Here is a 21,192-nt window from a genome sequence, read left to right on the forward strand (position 1 = left end):
TTAGAAAAAATTCGGCCTCAAAGTTATCTAACAGCACATCCGTTTTATCTAAATAGTAGGCTTCACTTGCATCTGATACAATTTTGTTCTTTAAATTTCGAATTAATTGAAAACATGGCAATACAACGAAATATCTTTTTGTATACTTTCTCCCGATGCTGGAAAACTGAATCAGAAAAACAAACTTACCAAGGAACTCACATATCAATTTTAGGGTCTTTGACGGTTGATGGCGGCATTTAAGGTCTGACGGTAATCAGGAACGTATTTCTTCGATAAGTTTATGTTAATAGTAAGTTTTTCATCACTTGATATAAATTATTAACTATTTTGAGGACCATTGAGGTCTTCCTTTGACGGAATGGAGTTAATACATTGGCAATATAAACAGGTGTTTTTTTGTATCCCAACTAATTTATTCGAGAAAGTGAGGGTCAGTGTGTATTTTTTTCAGCGAGAAGCCAGCCATGACAAACTTCCAGCTTCTTGGCCCTTTTTGGTAAAGTTGTTATTGATACTGCAACCTCACGAGTTTACACAAAAATTTATACTTAAGAGAAATAAATACCAACAATAAGGTTATCACAGGGGCCTGTCGGACCAAAGAATAACGGAAGCCATGGACTCTCAAATTGAAGACATAAAATCTGTCTGCTATGCAGAAAAATGCTCACTACCAATTCTTGAGAAGTTTTAAGCAACTGCATATGATTGATTGAAAGGGTCTCTAAAGTTTTATAGACCATTTATAAGGTGAAGTAAAGTAAAAGCAGTGCAATTCCGGTTTAATTTGGATGCTAGTAAATCCCACATTATCCTCTTAACCTTTGCTCTCTTAGGAGAGATCGAATGAGTAAATTCTCCTCACAGAAACAATTAATTCATAAACCAAAAGGTAACGAGAGTTAAAAAAATTATCAACCTTATAATAAAGGAAACTTTAATTTACTACCACCTTCTCAGAACTAACATGAAAGAAATGTATAGCGGAAGGTAAGGAGAACTTACACTGCGATCCAGGGAGTAAAAGGGTATGTGGGACCTACAGTAGTAGGTTCTTAGAACGTTTTGAAAATGCTATGCCTGAAAGTGGGGAGAGGCCAATTTTACTGTACCACAGTTATTAAACTTTTAAGAAATAATATGTCAGGTGTGTGAGATATTATAAGTCAAAATAACTAAATCCAACTTTTCTGTCCTTGTAAAAAGTTTGGGTTAAATATTTCCCATGCGTATTTGTATGCTTATATTTCTTGTGAAAATTTTACTTGATAAGTTTATTTCTAATTTTTGTTTGCTAAAATTGATGATAAACATTTTTCAGGCTGTTCTGTGCTAAACTTTCTTTAGGATTTTTCCCTAGTTTCCTGCTGCTCACACAAAATAAACCGGCTGAACAATAGAAATCATGTGAAAGGTAACATCAGCTCATAAGTCAAAGGGCTGTTCCTGCCAGAGCTTATCCAGCTTTTATTGTTGTAGAGCAACTAAGGGCCCGTTGTTTACACGAGGGCCCTAAGAGTTTCCCATACTCTTCCACCAACCCTCATTGGATGGGATGCCAATCTACTGCAAGGTTAACCCTTTCCGCCCTAGAACCAAGATGCATATTCTCCCCACTGTTCTCCGTCTTTTCTAAGGAGTCCAGGAGGAGAATAAGTTTAACAATCCAGAGCTTCAGTCAGTGACAGTTCCTTGATTTGGGTGACCTCAATGTTTGATCCAGGGGTGATATTGTAAGAGAAATTAGATGCTTGTCACTCTTAGGCGTCAAAGGTTTAATAAGTGTTTGTTTATCCATTTTTTAATTGTTTAATTCTTTTAGAGGACAATGGATTTCGAGAATAAGAAAGGAAGGCTTTGAGCTTTTCAGTGGATGGGAGGGATGTCAAAAACCAAAACAAAAGAGATTACAACAGCCTATTGGAATATAAGAAAATATCGCATGGAGCCAATTGAGATTTCAAAGCTACCACAAGCAAACTGCCTAGGGGCTGAAATAGATGTGACATGCAAGCGGTTCAGAGAGCAGTGCAGGTTTTTTAGCTAGAAAAAAGTCAGGGCAGGAGAAAAATCACCAGTCTATGTCAAAAGTGAAATATGTGTGCTAACCTCGTTCTGAGGCTTGGCGTCAAAAAAAAGATATCAGCAAAACAAAGTAATATGAGAGTTTGCAGCTATTTTTTCTTTCATTTTAGTGATCCCGAAGCACCATTTATTAGTCAGACAGGTGCCGTATCATAAATTCTGTTTGAAATGTTTATGTCTCCGGGAGAAAACTAAAGTGAAAAAAGTGAAAAGCGAAAAGAGAATTGTATGTGGCTTTTATTTCAAAGAACATCATTTTAAAAGAGAGTCTGACCTTGAGGGAAGGGAAAACGGTGGCCAGCAACGGTAGATACGGCTCTGAGAATCAGTGGGAGATTTGAAACGAAAGGGTAAATAAAGTGGGAGAGAGGAAAGAGCGTAGAAAAGAGGGCACCTATGTAAAACGAGCGATATGGTGGAGGGACAAGATTAGTTACGGAGGATTGTTACATCTAAGCAGCAAGTCCAAGGTAGTTATCAGATAAGTGTCCCGCCCGAACTTAGATGAAGGAAACGAAAGATAAAACTGCAACAAACTAGTCTATTTTATTGAAGTGTCGTTTCAATTTCATTTAGGCCACAAAGTACAGCTGTTCCTTTCCAATTCGATCCTTTAAAGATTATAGTGTTACATATAACAATCGAAACGCAGTGGAAGAGATTTTGACCCGTCCACCTCTTCCTCAAAGGAAACACCTGAAATTTTAAGATAATATTGGAAACATTATTGGCCAATAATAATTTCTACGACAAAGTAAGCGAATTGGACACCTCTGTTATCAGAATATTTGAATGCTGTTTGATATGCCGTTTTACATGAAAAAAGTGTTTAACTGGGAATCTAAAATTTACCTATGAAGAGTTAATAGAAAGAATGGCTATAGATTGATCCAGGGTAAAACCGTGAAAGTCGTATACGGACATAAGTCCCTATCTGAGGGGTTGCACTTGAAACAGGAAAAACTATATATTGACAATTAGACTCATTATTGTTTTATGTTTTTTTCTTTTTTTGCGAAAACTGACTCATATTTATTGTACCAAGATGTATCCCATGGCTTTGATGTGTTTGTTTCCATTATCTGGATCAAGAACAGCCTCATTACCACACGTGTTTGAATTGTCAGGTCGTCAGGTTAATTAAGGCCTGGGTTACCCTGCCTTTAACCCATATTTTTCACAAAGTTGAGAATAACTTAACTATTTTGCGAGGGATTTTTCTCATACTTAGCAGAAATGTGTATCACTACCATCTCTCTCGGACTGAATTGTGGCAGCGTAATATGATACTCTCAACAGCCAAAAACAGTTAATTTAGGCGCCAAATTCGTCGGTTGCTTTCTTGAGCAAATTCCCACCACTAAACACAAAGCAAATCAAAATGCAGTTATCGCTATGAATATTTGAGACGTTTTTCATTGTTTTCCCACTTGGAATGGCTGCCAAAAAAAAAAAGAGAGATGTGCTAGGCAGATTAAATCAAGTTTTGTCTCTGCGAAGCTGCTTCCTCTATCATGGTTTTCGCCCGAAAACATCTTAGCCTTTACCTGGTTCCAACCGCTATCAATGAAAGTAATCCCACAGCTTCCTATTTATTTGGAAAAAAGACAAATTAAAACTGTTTAAGAGGTGGGAATTTTGAAAACTCGCAGTCACGTAATTCAACTTAGTGTCCGCCATTTTGACACGTTTTCTGAGGTCGATTGCATCTCTGTAAATCCAGGGTTAGATCACCTTTGACAGTTCTAATAAAACACAATTGCAAATTTGGGCGGTAAGAATAAAGAACGTTTGTAATTTTATCCCAAGTAGTATTATATAACGAGACTGAATTACAATTTTAGCGCAAAACTTGAAAGTTATCGCGAGATACGCACACTGATTCCTTGAAATACTTCAAGGTTTTGTTCCCTAACAACGGTACTACTCGATAACGAGCTAAGTGTATTCGCGTGAAACGAAAATGTCTGTCATTTCTAATTGTGGATTTGCTAGAGTTGCTGTAAAGGAGAGCTTTCGTAAGGTTGGAAGTGCTTCGGTTGAAACTAACCCTGGTGAAAGGTGGAAGAACTATCTTGCAGCGTTCGAGGGTGACAGTCAGGAAGTCTTTGCGGTCGAACGTTCCACCTACGTCAAGAAATCCAAAGCAATTTACAGCTCTTTCAGAAAGATAAACCCAAAAGCCAGGGCCCAGACACGTTTTCAATGGTAAACTGGAAAGCTCTTAATACAGCGCAGAAGAAACAGCACACACTGTCAAATTGTGGAGGTTGTCAAGTGCACTATTATGCCATCCATAATTTTTTCCCCAGTGGAGAAACTTTCAAAACCCGAAAACTTTTAAAAGAGGCCCTTAATGAAAGTGGGAAAAACCAACGCAAAAAGCCATTAAAACTGTTGTAAAACACATTTATTCAAAAGTGAATGGCCACTTTGAGAAAATTTTTAAAGTAAGCTTTGCTGAAGCACAAACAAAAGTGAACGAACTTCAGCTCTAAAAGAAGAAAGACGCAATTGAGAAAAAGCGGCAGCGTCGAGAGAGAGCACGCCAAGAAAAAAATAAAATCCAATGCTAATGTCTAGTTCATCTGGAGGAGGAGTAATGTTTCTAGTTACTTTGAAGTAATTTGCATGCCAGACAATAAGCACATTCTCTATAATATATTTGCCTTCATTTTCCAGTTTTTTAAAAGGAATGCAAGTACCAAATATTCCACTGTAAACTTAATCAATCATACTGAACTTCTTCCAACCAATGGAGAGAATATAATACTGGGAGAAGGATCCTATGGTCGATGCCTTCTGAGACAGTAAACACCATTTGATATAAAGGTTGTGGAAAAACAGTCTGTGATGCAGGACACCACAGAGATAATGAAAGAGGCTCACATTATGCAGGCACTCGCACATAAAAATATCCCAACCATATTAGGTGTGCAGCTTCAAAAGCAGCCCATTTCCTAAATAATGGAGTTTAAAGGGGAAGACAATACATCTGTTACAATAAGCAAACTATTGTCTTGTCAGAAAAACAGTGCAACAATACAGAATGTGCAAAGCTCACTCATAACAAATGACTGGTTAATTATTTCACATGATTTGACAGAAGCCCTTTCACATATTCACACAAAAGGCTTTCTTCACTGTGATTTGAAGGCTAATAATGTTCTTGTGAGTCACAAACATGGCTACATCATCAACTTTGGAAAAGCATGTGACAGCTCCTTTCCTCCTGCAAAGAAGTACAGCATCTATTATCCTCATATTGCTCCTGAGGTTCTTAATGGTTCTCCCTGAAGCAAAGCTAGTGATATTTTTTCCCTTGGTAAAATTCTGTTCAAAGTAGGTGTTAAGCAAAACATTCCACTTTTGGTTTCCATGGCTCAAGAATGTTTGGATGCCAGCCCTGTAAGAAGACCATCAACAACAGGCATTATGGCAACACTGGCTTCCATAATATCTCACTGAATTCTATAAGCTTAAGCAGGGGTTTCACGGGCCTGACACTGGGCAATTTGACTGGCCGGGAACATAATTTTTCCTGCATATTGTGACTGACATAAATCAGAATCAAAACATATTTTGCCTGCTTCCTTGTACATTTCCTATCACCTCAAAATCTTAATGAAACCTCTGCTCAAGAAAGTAATAATTAACACTCTAATCAGGTAAAGTGACCCAAGCCATGTCACAGCAGGAGTCTTTTTATTGGGCTTTGCAAGGTTAAAATTATGGTATGTGCATGTCTTTAGCAAGTTTATGTGTGCCCTTGGTCTAAACTAATTTTGTACTTCTGCTTTACGAACTGTGAATGAATAATAGAGGGAAATTTTTAATAATGCACAGATAAGGTGCTCTAGGGTCCATCAGGTACAAATTACTCCATAGGTCATACTCATGTCTATAATTTTACATCACTGCTAGATAACATACATGTACCGATTTATTTCCCAATTCCTGCCAATTATTGATCTATGAAATTGAATTTAGGCAATCAACTGGCAGATCAAACTTAAAATTATAAACCAGAATTTTAACTAGTTAGGCCACCATAGCCTTCTAACAGGAATATTGACTTGGAAAAACAACAAAAAAAGCAAGAAATACAATTTTAAAATTTTCCTTTCTGACTTTGTAACAAGGGCAACCTATCCTGCTCTTCAGATGGCACATCTTTTATGAGTAGGGCTGAGAAGATGACACATCTTATATCAGTTTGTGTTTGCTCTTGTCACAAAAAAAACAGTGCCCCACTTGGGGCAACAGTAAGCACTGGTAATTAATCATGTCTTATCAACAAAGAGAGAAGGCTATGGTCATAATCATAAAAGATACTCCACTGGTGTAGTGGGTAGAATATTTACATTCAAATAGACACATATATCAAGTACATGTCCACATTGATAATGATTGTTGCAATTATTACCGGTCAAAACTTAAAAACCAAACTGTTGACTATAATTAAAACTGATATAACATGATTTAAAAAACCAAAAAAAATGCCTCATAAATAGCACCATTAACATTCTTGTAATAAATTAGTTGTGTGGAATAACTAGAAGGACCTCTTCAAGAAAACAAATAGGGATAACAGCAAATAAAACTGGTTTTAATCAAGTAGATTCCCTTTGGAATCTGCAAGGGCTGGCTGATTTCTGTGTGAGTAATTAAAATTATTATTATTATATATTTATAGCAATTCAGTAAGGGACCTCGGAATAAACTAACACACATTAGTACAGCTTTTTTCTCTTAGTTTTCAAGGGACAATTTATGACAAGACAATCTACATCTTACATGTCAGCAATTAAACTTACCTAACAACTGCTTTAGGGGATTACGTTTGTCAGTAAATTCATCTGCTTCTTGGAGAAATTGTTTCCAAAGCATTCAAAAGCCTAAATTTTGATAAAAACCATAAGTTTACAAATCATGATGTGATAGAGGATTTATCAAGCTAAATTTAATTTCAAAATTGAATGGTATATCCACAATGAAACTTTTTTCTATGCATTTGTTATAAAACATAGTGCTTTTTTCTATGCAAAAGTTACAAACATTGTAAAACACTATTGAGCTCTAGAAATGAGCGCTATATTATAAATTCATGTTGCATTGTATTTGCAGTGAAATCAATGAACATGTTGAGAGCGGTGTTTAGAAGTCTTCGTAGGTTCAAAAGGGTTCTCTTTGGCTTTAAGATAGCGATATCATGCCATTTTTTGAGGAAATGAAGACAGCAAAGAAAATGTTATTACCCTCTTTTGATGTCTTCCTCCAGATTGTCGGATTCACCAGCGAAGATGGGAAAAACCAATGCAAAGCCGACACTTCAAGATGGCGGATACCGTTCACGAACTACGCGATCTTGATTCCAAGTAACTATGGTTACTCGCGCAGTCCACGCGAATTCCGCGAACCTTGCTGGGGGGGCACTGGAGGCGAAAATCATTTTTGACCCAGGCCTTAATTACCTGAGTAGGTCTTCTTACTTTAGGAAATCGTAGGTGCTTTTTGCGTGTCGTATTGTCTTTTAAGATTATATATAATGTTAGTTGCCCTGATCAACTGGTGGATTATCTTATACTTAGATCTCGTATGCATGATAGAAATTTACGTGATGAGACTTTATTGCATCTTTCCAAGGTCAAAACGAAAACTGGCCAAACAACTTTTCAGTATTCTGCAGCAGCAGATTGGAATAGTTTTCCCAAATGCATTAGAGATATAACCTCTTTGAAGAGATTTAGGACTGAATTATATGGTTATTTTAGAGATTTAGATGTTAAATCGAATCATTGTTCGCTAACTTAGTTTTATAGTTGATTTTTCTCCAGTAGTCGATATTATATTCATAGAAATAGAAGTTATAGAGTATTTTATTATAGCTACACATGGGTTAATACAAGCTTTTATTACGGTACTAGCTGATCCATTTTGTAGGGTTACTAAAGTTATTATTATCCTATTATTACAATATCTCTGACTAAGAGCGTCATCTGGTTTTTTGTGTTTGGCTTGAATAAATATTTTTGTAGAGTAATAATTATTTTCGTATTTCACCTGTGCGCCTCCGTGACAAACACTTCTCATTAGGATTTTTGACATGTTCATGCTACTAGAATTGTTTTTTGGCCGAAAACGTTTCGATGGATCTTATAACCTTAAGGTTCGACTAGAAATTGTACTTTCCGTGGCATATTTTTCTCCAACATCTTGGGGCTTTTAGTTATAGGACCAATCACAGCGAAAATATCAGACGATACTTTAAAGATTCGACACACTGCGGCAACAATAAACTTTATTGAAACTGTGAATTAACTACCATGTTCTAACCGTTTTTAGCAAATTACGCTAAAAAACGGGCACTAATTAACAAATAGAGAAGTATTGGCTGTGCTCTGTTCTGTTATAAAGTACGTAGGAAGCGGCTAGAGCACGAAAGAAGTGTAGGGAGAAACGCGAGACGTAGTCGTTTTAATAACGTAAATTACGGCGCCTGGTATGTTTACAAACCTTTGTTTGATTCTTCTGTTGCTACTTGACGGCTCGCTTCAGTTCCGAAATTTCACTTTCAATTATCGGGAAAAAGCTAAAAAGAAGTCCCGGAAAAGCTCGAACATAGTACAGTTTGGCAGATGGCGTGACAGCTTTAGCTCAGCTCTATGCTCCATACTCTCCTAGAGCACGCTCTTTCAACCAATGACAGTGCGCGTTATATCCGAACTTTATTATAAATTAAATTGAATTCAATGAATTTCATATCTCTTTAACAGTTTAAATGTGTGGTTACTGTATATTTAGGGCTTTTTCACGACCGTTTGCCTGGACTGTTTTGTCGGAATAAGATGTCTCCAATGTGAAACAAGCGTGGTTTACGGACTTTAAACAACAAAGTGTTGTTTTATTGCACCAATATGTACCCCATGGCTTTGATACTCTTGTCTCCATTATCTGAAGTTCCCTTCGGTGCCTCGTTTCCACAAGATTTTGCGTCTTTAGGGTGACTTCCCGTACCAAATCCAATCAAAGAGTTGCACGAGTGGCAGTCGTTCTGGTCATTGCTAACAATACCAATTCTGACCTTAGAACGATCAGTTCGACCACTAAAGGAATTGAATCCTTCCTTGTTACAGTTGTGCTGTAAAGAGGCGTCGCTGCCAATCAACTTTTTCCACCCGTCACGACCCAGCGACGTGCTTCGGTATTGGCCATCAGCAATTATTGAGTGCAGAGAGTCAGCCAGCCTGTTGACAACAATAAATCTGAGCTGTTGGTTGATCTTCATTCCAAGACAGATCTTGGAGAAGGATGTGTTCCAGTAGGTGGGTAGCTTTGATTCTTGTTCGTCAAACCCAGTCTCTCCTCCGACAGGATTGAATTCATCGTAATTACTCCAATAATCTGCATGATAACGGAAGGTGGTCTGAAATAGAGAAACAATTAATTTTTTAAATTTTTTTTTCTCCGAATTTATGGGTTTTCTGCTGTTGACGTCCTGTAATTTATCTGCTTTTAACCGAATTATGATCTTGAAGGTTTATATTTCTTATTTAGCTGTTACATGATACCAGAGACAAATATTTTAAGATAAATAAAACATTCTTTTTCAGTCACTACACACAACAAGTCTTAAAATTTACGTTGAACAGCGTCTGTTCTTCGTGCATTACCTTCTCGATGAAAAACAAAAGGCACACATGTGGAACAGGCACGTTTTTTAACTTTTAACTTAAGTTTTTAAAGAGAGCGAGTTTATGCACCAGATGAATTATTTAATAAAAGTATGCACCTCTCTGCCGTCAATTTTCATGACTGGCGTCCATCCTCCATCTCCACACCCAAAATTTCCCATGTGACAAAAAACGGACAATGTTTGGGAGTCAACAAGAAGAGTAACCACACCACTCACATTGGATCTTTTGAATCAAAATGAAAAAAAAAAAAAAAAAAGGAAAAAAAAAAGGAATACAACTAATAATAAAAACAATGATGCTGAAATAAAACTTGAGCTTATAAAAATAGTTATCATAGCTACAACGGTGACAAAGAAAATGATAATGGGAAAGATACTGAGTGATAATAACAATAATGATTCAACAAATAAGCAAATGAAAAGTTGATCCTTCAGCAAAAGACGACGTCAACAACTGCAGAATATAAACAACAGCCTTTGTAGCAACAAGGCTCGGTTATTTATCCTGGAATTAAACAGGTTTCTGGGGGCAAAGGATATTTTTCACTTCTGTGAGGACAGTAATACACTCCACCAAAGTGAATTTAATTTAGACGGACTTTCTGGAGTGTGGCTTGAAAATTGGGTCATATTCGGTGACGTGATGGACTTGATAATAATTGATAATAAATAATCGAATATCAATTCTACTTACATATCCTTGTCATAAATTTCTTTACACGAAGTAGCTTCTGGAAGTAGTTTAAAAATACCTTTGATTAGAATTATAAAATTATATTGTCTATCGTGTGTTAGTCTTTTTTTTTCTTCCTGGCTGAACTGAGACATTTTCTTTTCTAGAGGACTTTCTCGAGTAGCATGTATGCATGTTCCTTCAAATCCTACAAAATTTGTGTTTGAAGAGTGATTAATCATTCTGCTCTTTTTCCTGCTCAAATTTCATGGTATCAACCCACGAAATACTCTTCTTTCTTATCATAAGAGTTGTCTGATTTCATATATTTGTGAATTCATGCTCTGTTTGCTATGTGCTTTGCGTTACGCGTTATGGTTACTGCAGTGCGTTGACATTTTCATCAGAAAGTTCTTTCATAGGAACCCCTCTTAACTTAATGTGTACAAAAGTCAACGTTTGCATGTACCTTTGCATCCTCGGCCATTCCCAGTGAATCCGGGCTTGCATGCGCAGTAGTAAGACCCTTTGGTATTGTTGCAAAAGGCATGGGGACTGCAATTGTGAAGCCCTTTGGTACACTCATCGATGTCTGAAGACAACAAAAGAAACAGGAAGCGAAGGAAACAAACAGATGAATTAGTGGGTCAGGTGGAATTGCAGGTAATCATTTGCTTTTCTTTTCAATCTCATTAGTACTAAATCAAATGTATTCGTATGTAGGTTCATTGTAGTTATGTTTTAATCCACTTCACTTACCCACAATTAGAATTACTTTTCAAATCTTAGACGCCAGTTTCAGATTTAAGAAAAAAGCATGTAAGTTTACTTTCCTCTGTGGGTCTCTCTCTTTCATTCTCTCTTTGGTTTTTTTTTTTTTTTTTTTTTTGTTGCTTAGAAATGATGATGTAAATGACACATGTCCATGTAGTTAGTGTTCGACTTGAATGCTTCTTAATAATTGAATTGAAGATCTCACTTGAACGATATAAAGGATTTTTTTGTTTACCTGTTTGGCACCTCGGACCTTTGTATCCGGCAGGACATAGACACTGATAAAGTTTGTCTGTAAAACTGCTTCGACAAGTGGCGTTGTTCGCGCAAGGATTGTCAGCACACATGTTCTTCCGAAGAAAGAGAGAGATAAAAAAGAACTTTCACGCTCAGTATGACACGACTTAACCCAAACAGCGTACTATGCAAGGGTGTTGAAAAGTCACTAATGAGCTACTTTTGCAATATTCACTTTAGAGAAACTTATACAATAGCCATTCGATTCAAAGATTGTTTTTCTGTGGAGTTAGGTCGTGGTTGGCCCACCTTAGAATATGAAGGGATGAACAATGAAATGAGTGAATAGAGAAGTAAGCGAATTAACGAGAGAACGAGTGAAATGATAATCGGAAAAAGCACATCTCCTTCAGTCTTGAAGGAAGACGAACGTTCACTCCGGAAGAAGGCGCGGGTAATTATTTTAATCCCAAAAGAAGTTACTGATCATTCATCTTGGATGACGCTTCCTTAATTAAAGGTGCAATTAATATATTATAAAGTGTTTCCCCGGACAGGCTGCTTTGAAATATGAAAAAACACAGAAGAGAGTCCTTACCACGATGTGATAGTGATATGAGCTTTCGTTTTGTCTGAATTCCTTGGGGTTTCTGTACTTATCAGATGACAATAACTCGCACCACAGTCTTATTTCGAGGGCCAGGTTCACAGAAACACAGGAAGGATGTTGAAGGCATCTCATGGTACACTCCAAGTCGTCGTGCACCGAGAAAATTCCAACTCGTGGCACATTCAAATAACGGAACTCATCTATAGAAAACAGACCTTGTCTAACGTCTGTTACTCGGTGATCCGCAGTGTTGTTTTCTGATGATCGGGCAATGGAGCATTTTCAGCGAATAGCTAAATACATCTGTTACAGTTTTTTAATCAAGGTACTTTTTTTTATATAGTTTAGCAAATAGTTTGTTCCGTTATTTATTTAATCAAAACTCTTCCCAAAAACTGCTAGGGTAATGCATATTAAAGACGCTAGTAAATACCACACCTTTTTGTTAAATGCGAGTTTGATCTTAGGGGCGTATACATAAATCTTATCATATCTTTTCAGTCTTTAACGCAAACGCTCCCCTAAAAAGCGCTCTCTCTTTTACGTTGCACAATCAATATCATTTTTCTTTAAACATTTGGAAAGTTAAACTACTACACTTTTATGTTAATGAGACTCGGAAACTATAAGACCGCGAATCCAGCTTTAGTCTCAACTATGACAACCTACAGAAAAGAAGTATTTCCTTGCATTTTTCAATCGATCGGAGGCAAGCGTGAGGCAGCGCAAAGGGCGGATAACACGAAGAGTGAGAGACGAAAAAAGAAACTGAATAACTAATTTAGTAGATAGGATTTATGTATTTTTTCTAACTGAATGCTACATAACTCACAACCATACACTTGAGTACCGCTCTCGCTAAGAGCGGTCCTCTCGACTTCCCGTCGATAGTAAAGGTTTTTTTTTTTTGCCCATGAAAAGGGTTTAAGGCGTATTTCAAAAACAGTTGTGTCGCCACAAGCCAAAGTTTATTTTTGGTCGGACCACCCAATTTTTAAGAAATAATTGTAATAAATACAGGCGTAAATCGGGCCAAAAAGGCGTATTAGTGCACCGATTGCCTTAGAACCGCGGGTATCTCTCAAACTTCCATTCACTAACATCTTTAAAACAACGCAAATCCGCGTGTTTGCTCAATTGCGCTCGAGATAACACTTTGACCATTTAAACTTTGTTTTTTTTATCTTCTACGTTGAAGATTTTAGGCTTTTATAATAACTGAAGAGAAAATGGTCCCAAGTTGTCCTGAAACGTCGCATGAACATGATCCGTATGGTAACGCTTCCTTGACTTACAAAGTAAACAAAGATGATTGGATGGCGACTCCTCGATAATTATCATTGAATCAGGCCATGAGCCACGCACAGTGTGGAGAAGATAAAAAATTAAAAATTGACACTCTGGCCTTTACAGACATTCCGCATAGCTTACAGGGACACAGAATCAAGCAAAAATATATTTCGCTGTTATTTACGAAACAAGACGCATACACTCTGAAAGAATTCTTGCAGTTTCTTCTGATAATTTGCACACGGAACGCAATGAATTGGCCCTCCTTTCTGGAAATTTGTTTCCATCATTAATTATTTTATGCCGTTATTGGACCACGACATTCTCCGGTGACATACTAAACATTTCCATGGACCATCAAAACCTAATAAAAAAATATCCGGCTTGATGTATAGCGTGAGGTGATTATGCTAATTAGTTTCCCCCTTTTGCTGGTATAAAAAGTGAAACCAAACACCAGCTAATGCAACGAATTAGAATCTAAAGTTATACAATGAATTGGAGAATTTTACATCTTACTAATAATTTCATCTCTCGAGATGTTTACCTGTTTCATGGAAGGTAAATATTACAGTGGCCGCGGGAGATGGTTGCAAACATTGTAATGGATTACAAGCAATTACAGACTATCGAGATTGCTGCGTAGACTATCCTAAAAGGTGTTTAGTGAACGGCATGAGTCTCTTAGCCGAGACGAAACCCTAAGTTTATATTCAAAACAAAAGAATATGGAAAGCTTATAGTTTGAGAAATTCTGTTGGTTATCATGTCATGTGATCACGTCGCGTGTAATAAACAAACCTAACTGTAGATAGAAATATGAGAGATGGTAAGATTTTTCTTTCTCTAAACCAAACCGTCTTCAACAAAACTCTTTCAACTGGATAACAGTCGAACTAACGCTTGTGTGAAAGTCTATCTTGGTGTTAACCCAGCTTAAAAAGATAGGAGTCCGATTAAAGAAGGTGCTAAGTAACTAACACTATAATGATTGGGAGATATTTCATTCCTCTGTTAAACAGGCGAGCTTGAATTTGACAGTTCCGCTTTTTTCTTTCGTCTAACGGTTGTGTTTTTGAGACAGCTAATAATAATTCTAAATTAACACCTCACTAAGTAAGTGAAATAGGACGAGCTCGAATTTGACAGTTCGGCTTTCCTCTTTCGCCTAACTGATATAAACTGTAGACTTTCTTAAGAGAATCTTTTAAAAGTACAATTTGAACGGCTAAGCTGAGAATCGGAATCTCCGAGGAAAACAAAACAGTTAAAAGTGGCAATTTGTGGACAGCTTGCGTCGGCAAAGGAATATGCATATGATGCAATGGCAGCCGAAAGAATTTTGAGAAACTCTCTAAAACTTTTAGCCTTTCTGTTCACAGTTGTATTTATAATTCAGGATAATATCATCATATTCAAGAAACAAGACCCTAGTGTCCCACAGACGGTTTCAACATCACTCGAGGTGCTGGGGCTTGCCTCCCACTCAACTCTTCGACCGAATGGCAGGTTTAAATCTCGCACCAGACGCTTTCTGGTACTCAGAGTGCAATACACCGTCAAAGAGAAAAGCAGCTTGAAATTGCAGAGAAATTCGATGGTATGCGGGGATATATCGTCCAATCGTGGTCCTAAAAGAACGAAGATTTCGCCAAAATACCCATGTGGTGAAGGGTGTAACGAAAGCTAAGACCTAAGACCTAAGACCTAAGACCTAAGACCAAAGAACTGGGACCTAGGACCTAAGACCTAAGACCTAAGACCTAAGACCTAAGACCAAAGAACTGGGACCTAGGACCTAAGACCTAAGACCTAAGACCAAAGAACTGGGACCTAGGACCTAAGACCTAAGACCTAAGACCTAAGACCTAAGACCTACGACCTAAGACCTAAGACCTAAGACCTAAGACCTAAGACCTAAGACCTAAGACCTAAGACCTAAGACCTAAGACCTAAGACCTAAGACCTAAGACCTAAGACCTAAGACCTAAGACCTAAGACCTAAGACCTAAGACCTAAGACCTAAGACCTAAGACCTAAGACCTAAGACCTAAGACCTAAGACCTAAGACCTAAGACCTAAGACCTAAGACCTAAGACCTAAGACCTAAGACCTACGACCTAAGACCTAAGACCTAAGACCTAAGACCTAAGACCTAAGACCTAAGACCTAAGACCTAAGACCTAAGACCTAAGACCTAAGACCTAAGACCTAAGACCTAAGACCTAAGACCTAAGACCTAAGACCTAAGACCTAAGACCTAAGACCTAAGACCTAAGACCTAAGACCTAAGACCTAAGACCTAAGACCTAAGACCTAAGACCTAAGACCTAAGACCTAAGACCTAAGACCTAAGACCTAAGACCTAAGACCTAAGACCTAAGAGGTGATCCTGGAGGAGCTACAACTAGGGAGATTTACTTGATGTGTTTATTACATGCAGGCTATTGAGCTGCAAAATTAAACATTGAATATAGATAAGTAAACTTTTCACTTCTAGATTTACACCGTCTATTTAATTCAGAAAGAAAAAGTGAGTTTTCTGTTTCTCTTCTCTCGTTGAATACAATTCACCACTGATTAGTGAGAACGGGGCCTGAGTTACCGAGTGCGTAATTAACAGTGACTTGACTTTTTAAGGTCAATATTTCCGATCGCGGCTATCGTGCGTGACTACCGGTACTATTACTATCAAGCAGTCAGTAGTTAAAAGGACAACAGTTCATGACCAGCTCAGTTCATCTTCTTTCGCGTGGTAGAGCTTTTTTTTACTTTCCACAATACGTTTGGGACGTTGGATATGTTGTGATTTGTCCAGTTATACCTTTTTCTGGAGGTCGGTTCTCGCCTTGTCATAGATCATTTGTTATGGCGCACAAAACTTAAGGTCAACGGGGTCATGTTGCATGAACTTTGATTAGATCATCATATTTGCATATTTTTAACATGCGGCATGTATGACCATGACTGATTCTTGGGTCTTATTATCTCTTACAAATACAATAGGCCATGAATCAGTTATTCGAAACCCACTCATTTCTTTGGAAACCCGTGAACGATGGCGATTTTATTTCAAGTAAGTCCATGGGGCGTGTCTCAGGCAATCAACATTTGGCTATTCCCAAACAAATGCAAAGGCTTTTTGTTGAATTTCTTGTCCTGTGGTATGCTGAACGCGTGGTGCGCTAAGCTTGTGCTCAAAACATATCGTGTAAATTTCCACGGCCGAAACCAAAGCATCCTCAAAGAAGTGTTTTAATGTGGAGTAATAATGGAACAAGAAAAAAAACCAAGAAAAAATTGAATGAAACGAAGGATATGACAAAACATTTACCTGGAGAACAGTTAGCTGCAGTGAAAATAGAAGGCAAGAGGAAGGAAATGAGGTCATGGATAACGAGTAAAGTTTGTCAGTAAAGTTTGTCGGCAAACTTTGTCAGTAAAGCTTGTCAGTAACCTTTGTCAGTAAACTTTGTTTGTGAATAAATATTTTCTATTTCAATTTTGCTCGCTTGCCATTGCGTTACAATCTCAGAAAAACAGGAAATCAATGATGCAACAGGAAATTTCTCCGAAGAAATGTGTCACAGGATTTTATTTCATACGACAATTTTAGAAACTAATTTTTTAACCAGTCCGATGCTTACATTGTATTTTTTCCCTGCTTTTTCATAATAATTTTTAAGCATATCTTAAGAAATACAAATTTTGACCATTGTGTAATTTCTGTGAGTACTCAAGATCAACTTCTTCTCTGTATTCAGCTAAATTGACTTTATCAATAGCTTTTTCACTCAACCCTTTAAAACGAAAAGTTGAAATGAACCTTGTGACCTGACAGCCTTAGGTATCATAAAGCAGAGCTCCAATAAAAAAAGGAGACAGAAACAGAACACATGATACGGAGCACGATTAGAAAAGTTCTGGCCATTTAAACGTTTGCCTGAAACAGTAGAAATTAGGCTGTCGCCGGTTAAACCATTGGGTGTCAAACTGTTTCGTACGTCAACTGTTCTGTATTACTTTATACATGTACAAATGTTTGCTTAGAATGCTGCTCAGTTCAGCAATAATTTGCCTGTCAATTGCCATAAAAAAAGTTTGTCACATTATTCTGCGAAGTGACATGCTATCATAAAAAAAGCCGATAAATAACAGTTGTAATTATGCAGCCGTGTTACACGATAGCCAATTCACTTCCACGAAGCTTTTCATATCCATACTGTCGCATGGTAAAAGGTAAATGGAATTTCCTTAATGATACGCACGCTGATATTCAAACCGTTTGTGCTGAATTAAGATAAATTGGACATGAAAGAATTGGTTTAAACGAGGTGGTCTCCAAAAATATAGGTCACCGGACTTTCCTACAATTTTGCATTCAAAACAAAATCGAGCAGACGTTTAGACCGGAAAAGCTCGCAAAATTTCTGTACCATAATATTATTAACTAAATTGGTTCTTCGTTGAAAATCCGCGCGTTAAAGAATTGCAGATATATAAAGCTAGTTCGTGGAAATGAGGAATTTATTTGATGACTTACTAATTTTTCACTTCTACACATGCACAACAGCTGGCATTTTGAATCTTTGTTAAATTATCATACAAACATTGTTTACTTTGGTACTGGTAAGAACTTCCTGCGTGTCAATATATTCATTCTCCATAATTTTCAGCTACTGTTTAACAAATAGAGAAGCCTTGACTGCGCTCTGTTCAATTACTAAGCACTCAGGAAGCGGCTAGAGCATGGAAAAAGTGTAGGGAGAAACACTTGACTACGTCTCGTGTTTCTCCCTACTTTAAAACAGAGCAGAGCACAGTCAAGGCTTCTCTATTTATTTTATGGTAAAGAATCTGTTAAATTCCCCACGCATTACAATCAGTAAAAACAAAGTTTATGTCAAAAGCGAACAACAGTGTCGTCAGCACGCTCTCTACTCTCACTAAGCACGCTACAGTAAGCCAATCAGAATCCTTTTTTAGAATGGTTCAAATAATCGAATTAGTCGACCAAGCGACCAAGTCGCTTGGTCGATTAGTTAGCCGCAAATTAATGCAGCTGTTGAACTGACAGATGTTTACCTTCAGTCGTAAACAAAGTTAACTGTAAAAGTTCAATGTTTTAGACTTGGCGGAAAGAAATTAAATGGTAGCCTTAATAAAGCCATTTTTTTTTTTTACCGTTAGTTATAAAAGCCATCACCCCACTGAGACCTACTAGCAAACAAAGTTATACGTTATTGCGGAAATGAAAAAAAAAACTTATAATATTAAAATTATAGTTATAATATGAAGATCAAACGGAAATTGGAAGACATTATCGATGATTTACGGGAGGAGCTATGGTGGTCATTCGTTAAGAATGGGAACTCCAGGCATATAAGACTGGAGTCAAGTTCCAGTTCTTACCCTTACATGTACAGCATTTCCACCCACCCGTGCGTCGAACTATTTGATATGCTGCTGAACGTGTTTTGGCCGGCTTGTTATAAATGTAAACAATAATATTTTAAACGACTTTGAGTACATGAAAATCATTATTGTATAGTTACAGTAAAGGGAAGCTATTCCTCGTGTTGCCACATGCGCCTATTTTAATAAATTAAATATAGAACCAGGCACAAATTTAACTAGCTTCTTCTCTATCTTTTGATGCAATCGACACCACATTTGATTTGCTCAACTACATTGGACGTTCAACGTCTATGCTACTGGACAGAAAACATTGATGCAATTTCGAGGAAAACAGCTCTGAACAGGCGGCTGCTTTAATTTTGGCATGGACCTACCCGCTCTGTTTGTTAACCAGCATCACTATGTTCGAAGGTAAATAAGAAATTGAATGCTTTTAAAGACCGTTTAGGTATTTGCGTATTGAGAAGCGATTTTTTTTCAGCTTCTGCGGGCTGCACAGTACAATTAGTAAACATGATATTCTAAATAGCTTTTAATCTGAGGCACATTGAGGAAAGTTGAAAGAATTTCTTACAAGAGGGTCTTAATGGGGCTAATTGTTAAAAGATAAACGACAAAACAAATTAGACGAAAATACTGACAAATTTTAACCATAAGAGTAAAAAAAATCTTATTTTAAGAAAATACGAAAATAAGAAAGGACTGAACAAACTGAAACAAGGATGAGAATATTGATGAAAAATAACATTCAGCAGACAGTGCAAGCAAAGTGTTGTTCAAAACTGGGGCCCAAGAAAGTGCGTGGAAATGCGACCTATTAATATGTTTTTCCCAAAACGCAATGCTATGAAGATTTTTCGAGTGAGTCATGAAATTGCTATTGTTCTTAGGTCATGAATCACCAGCAAAGTTTGTCAGTAAACTTTGTCAGTAAACCTTGTTAGTAAATAAATATTTTCGATTTTAATTTAGCTCGTTTACCATTGCGTGATCTCAGAAAAACAGGAAATCAACGATGCAATAAGAACTTTCTCCGAAGAAATGAGTCACTGCATTTTATTTCATGCGACAATGTTAGAACTAGTTTTTTAACCTGTGCGATGCTTACTTTGTATTTCTTTCCTGTTTTTTTTCTCATAATAATTTTAAAGCGTATCTTGAGAAATACAAATTTTGACTATCGTGTAATTTCTGTGGGTACTCAAGATCAACTTCAGGAATTAATCATTATTCATTTTCTTCTCTGTATTCAGCTAAATTGACTTTGTCAATAGCTTTTTCACTCAATCCTTCAAAAACCATCAGTTGAAAGATACCGACTCTTAGCCCAACTTATTAGGATTACTTAATTAATGCACATTCGTACACGAAAATGTCATATTTCTTCAAAGTACTATCTGTGCGTTGATAACTGAATATTTTAACGACAATTCTTCATTTACTATAGGTGGATAAAGCTAATTTTCTGTCTTTATGACGAATTCTTATTATTAAATAAAACGTTTCCCAAAAAAAAAAAAAAAAAAACTAATACTCGAACCAAAGGTAAACAAAAATTGGATGTAAGTCATACTGAAACTAACCTTGTGATCCGACAGCCCTTTGTATCATGAAGCAAAGCTCCAATAAGAGAAGGGATACAAAAACAGAATACATGATACAGAAAACGATTAGAAAAATTCTGGTCAAGAAACGAATTCTTTACTTAATATTACATATCATGACACGGGAAGTTTGAAACAATGGAAATTAGGCTGTCGCTGGTTAAATCAATAGTAGTCAAATCATTTCGCATGTCAGTTGTTGTGCCTTAGTTTCTGCCAATAAAAATGTTTGTTTAGAATGCTGCTCGGTTCAGCAATAATTTGCCTGTCAATTGCCATAATTAAGTTTTATCACATCATTTTGTGGCCTGACATGCTATCATGAAAAATTCATATATAACAGTTATGATTATGCAGCGGTGTAACACGTCAGCAAATTCACCTCCACGAAATCTTTCATATCCATACTGTCGTCCCATTTTAGGAATGATAAACCAAATTTGGTAAATGATAAGCGCACTGATATTTAAACCGTTTGTGCTGAATTAGGATAAATTGGACCTGAAAGAATTGTTTTAGGTCATGAACCTTCCTACAATTTTATATTCATAACAAAATCGATAAGACGTTTAAACCGGTAAAGCTCGCAAAAGTTCTATGTCATAATGTAATTGACTGAGTTGGCTCGTCGTTGAAAATGCGTACTTTAAATAAATGGATAGATGTAAACCTTGTTTGTGAAAATGGAGAATTCATTTGATGGTTTCCTTGGTTATCGCTTTTACACATGTACAACGGCTGGCATTGTGAAACTTTGCCAAATCATCACGCAACCAATGTTTATTTTGGTGGTGTTAAGAAC

The 21,192-nt window shown here is 36.9% G+C and overlaps 1 protein-coding gene and 1 long non-coding RNA gene across 2 annotated transcripts; both read right to left on the reverse strand.

The window, feature by feature from the left end:
- Window positions 1-4,483: 4,483 nt before the first annotated feature.
- Window positions 4,484-7,540, reverse strand: LOC149042507 (uncharacterized). The gene is made up of 3 exons (XR_016188666.1): window positions 7,347-7,540; window positions 6,906-6,986; window positions 4,484-5,494 (listed from the first exon to the last, which is right to left on the reverse strand). It is a non-coding gene; the product is annotated as an uncharacterized LOC149042507 (long non-coding RNA).
- Window positions 7,541-8,230: 690 nt separating this feature from the next.
- LOC149042508 (uncharacterized) lies at window positions 8,231-20,809 on the reverse strand. Its single transcript, XM_089213603.1, has 7 exons — window positions 20,773-20,809; window positions 12,067-12,335; window positions 11,467-11,581; window positions 10,915-11,049; window positions 10,479-10,512; window positions 9,881-10,007; window positions 8,231-9,514 (listed from the first exon to the last, which is right to left on the reverse strand). Exons 1-7 carry the CDS (start codon window positions 20,807-20,809, stop codon window positions 8,993-8,995), a joined length of 1,239 nt encoding a protein of 412 aa, XP_089069729.1. The 3' UTR covers window positions 8,231-8,992.
- Window positions 20,810-21,192: the final 383 nt, after the last annotated feature.

Source organism: Pocillopora damicornis, chromosome 7 (assembly GCF_964200805.1).
Source record: "Pocillopora damicornis chromosome 7, jaPocDami1.2, whole genome shotgun sequence".
Taxonomy (NCBI): domain Eukaryota; kingdom Metazoa; phylum Cnidaria; class Anthozoa; order Scleractinia; family Pocilloporidae; genus Pocillopora; species Pocillopora damicornis.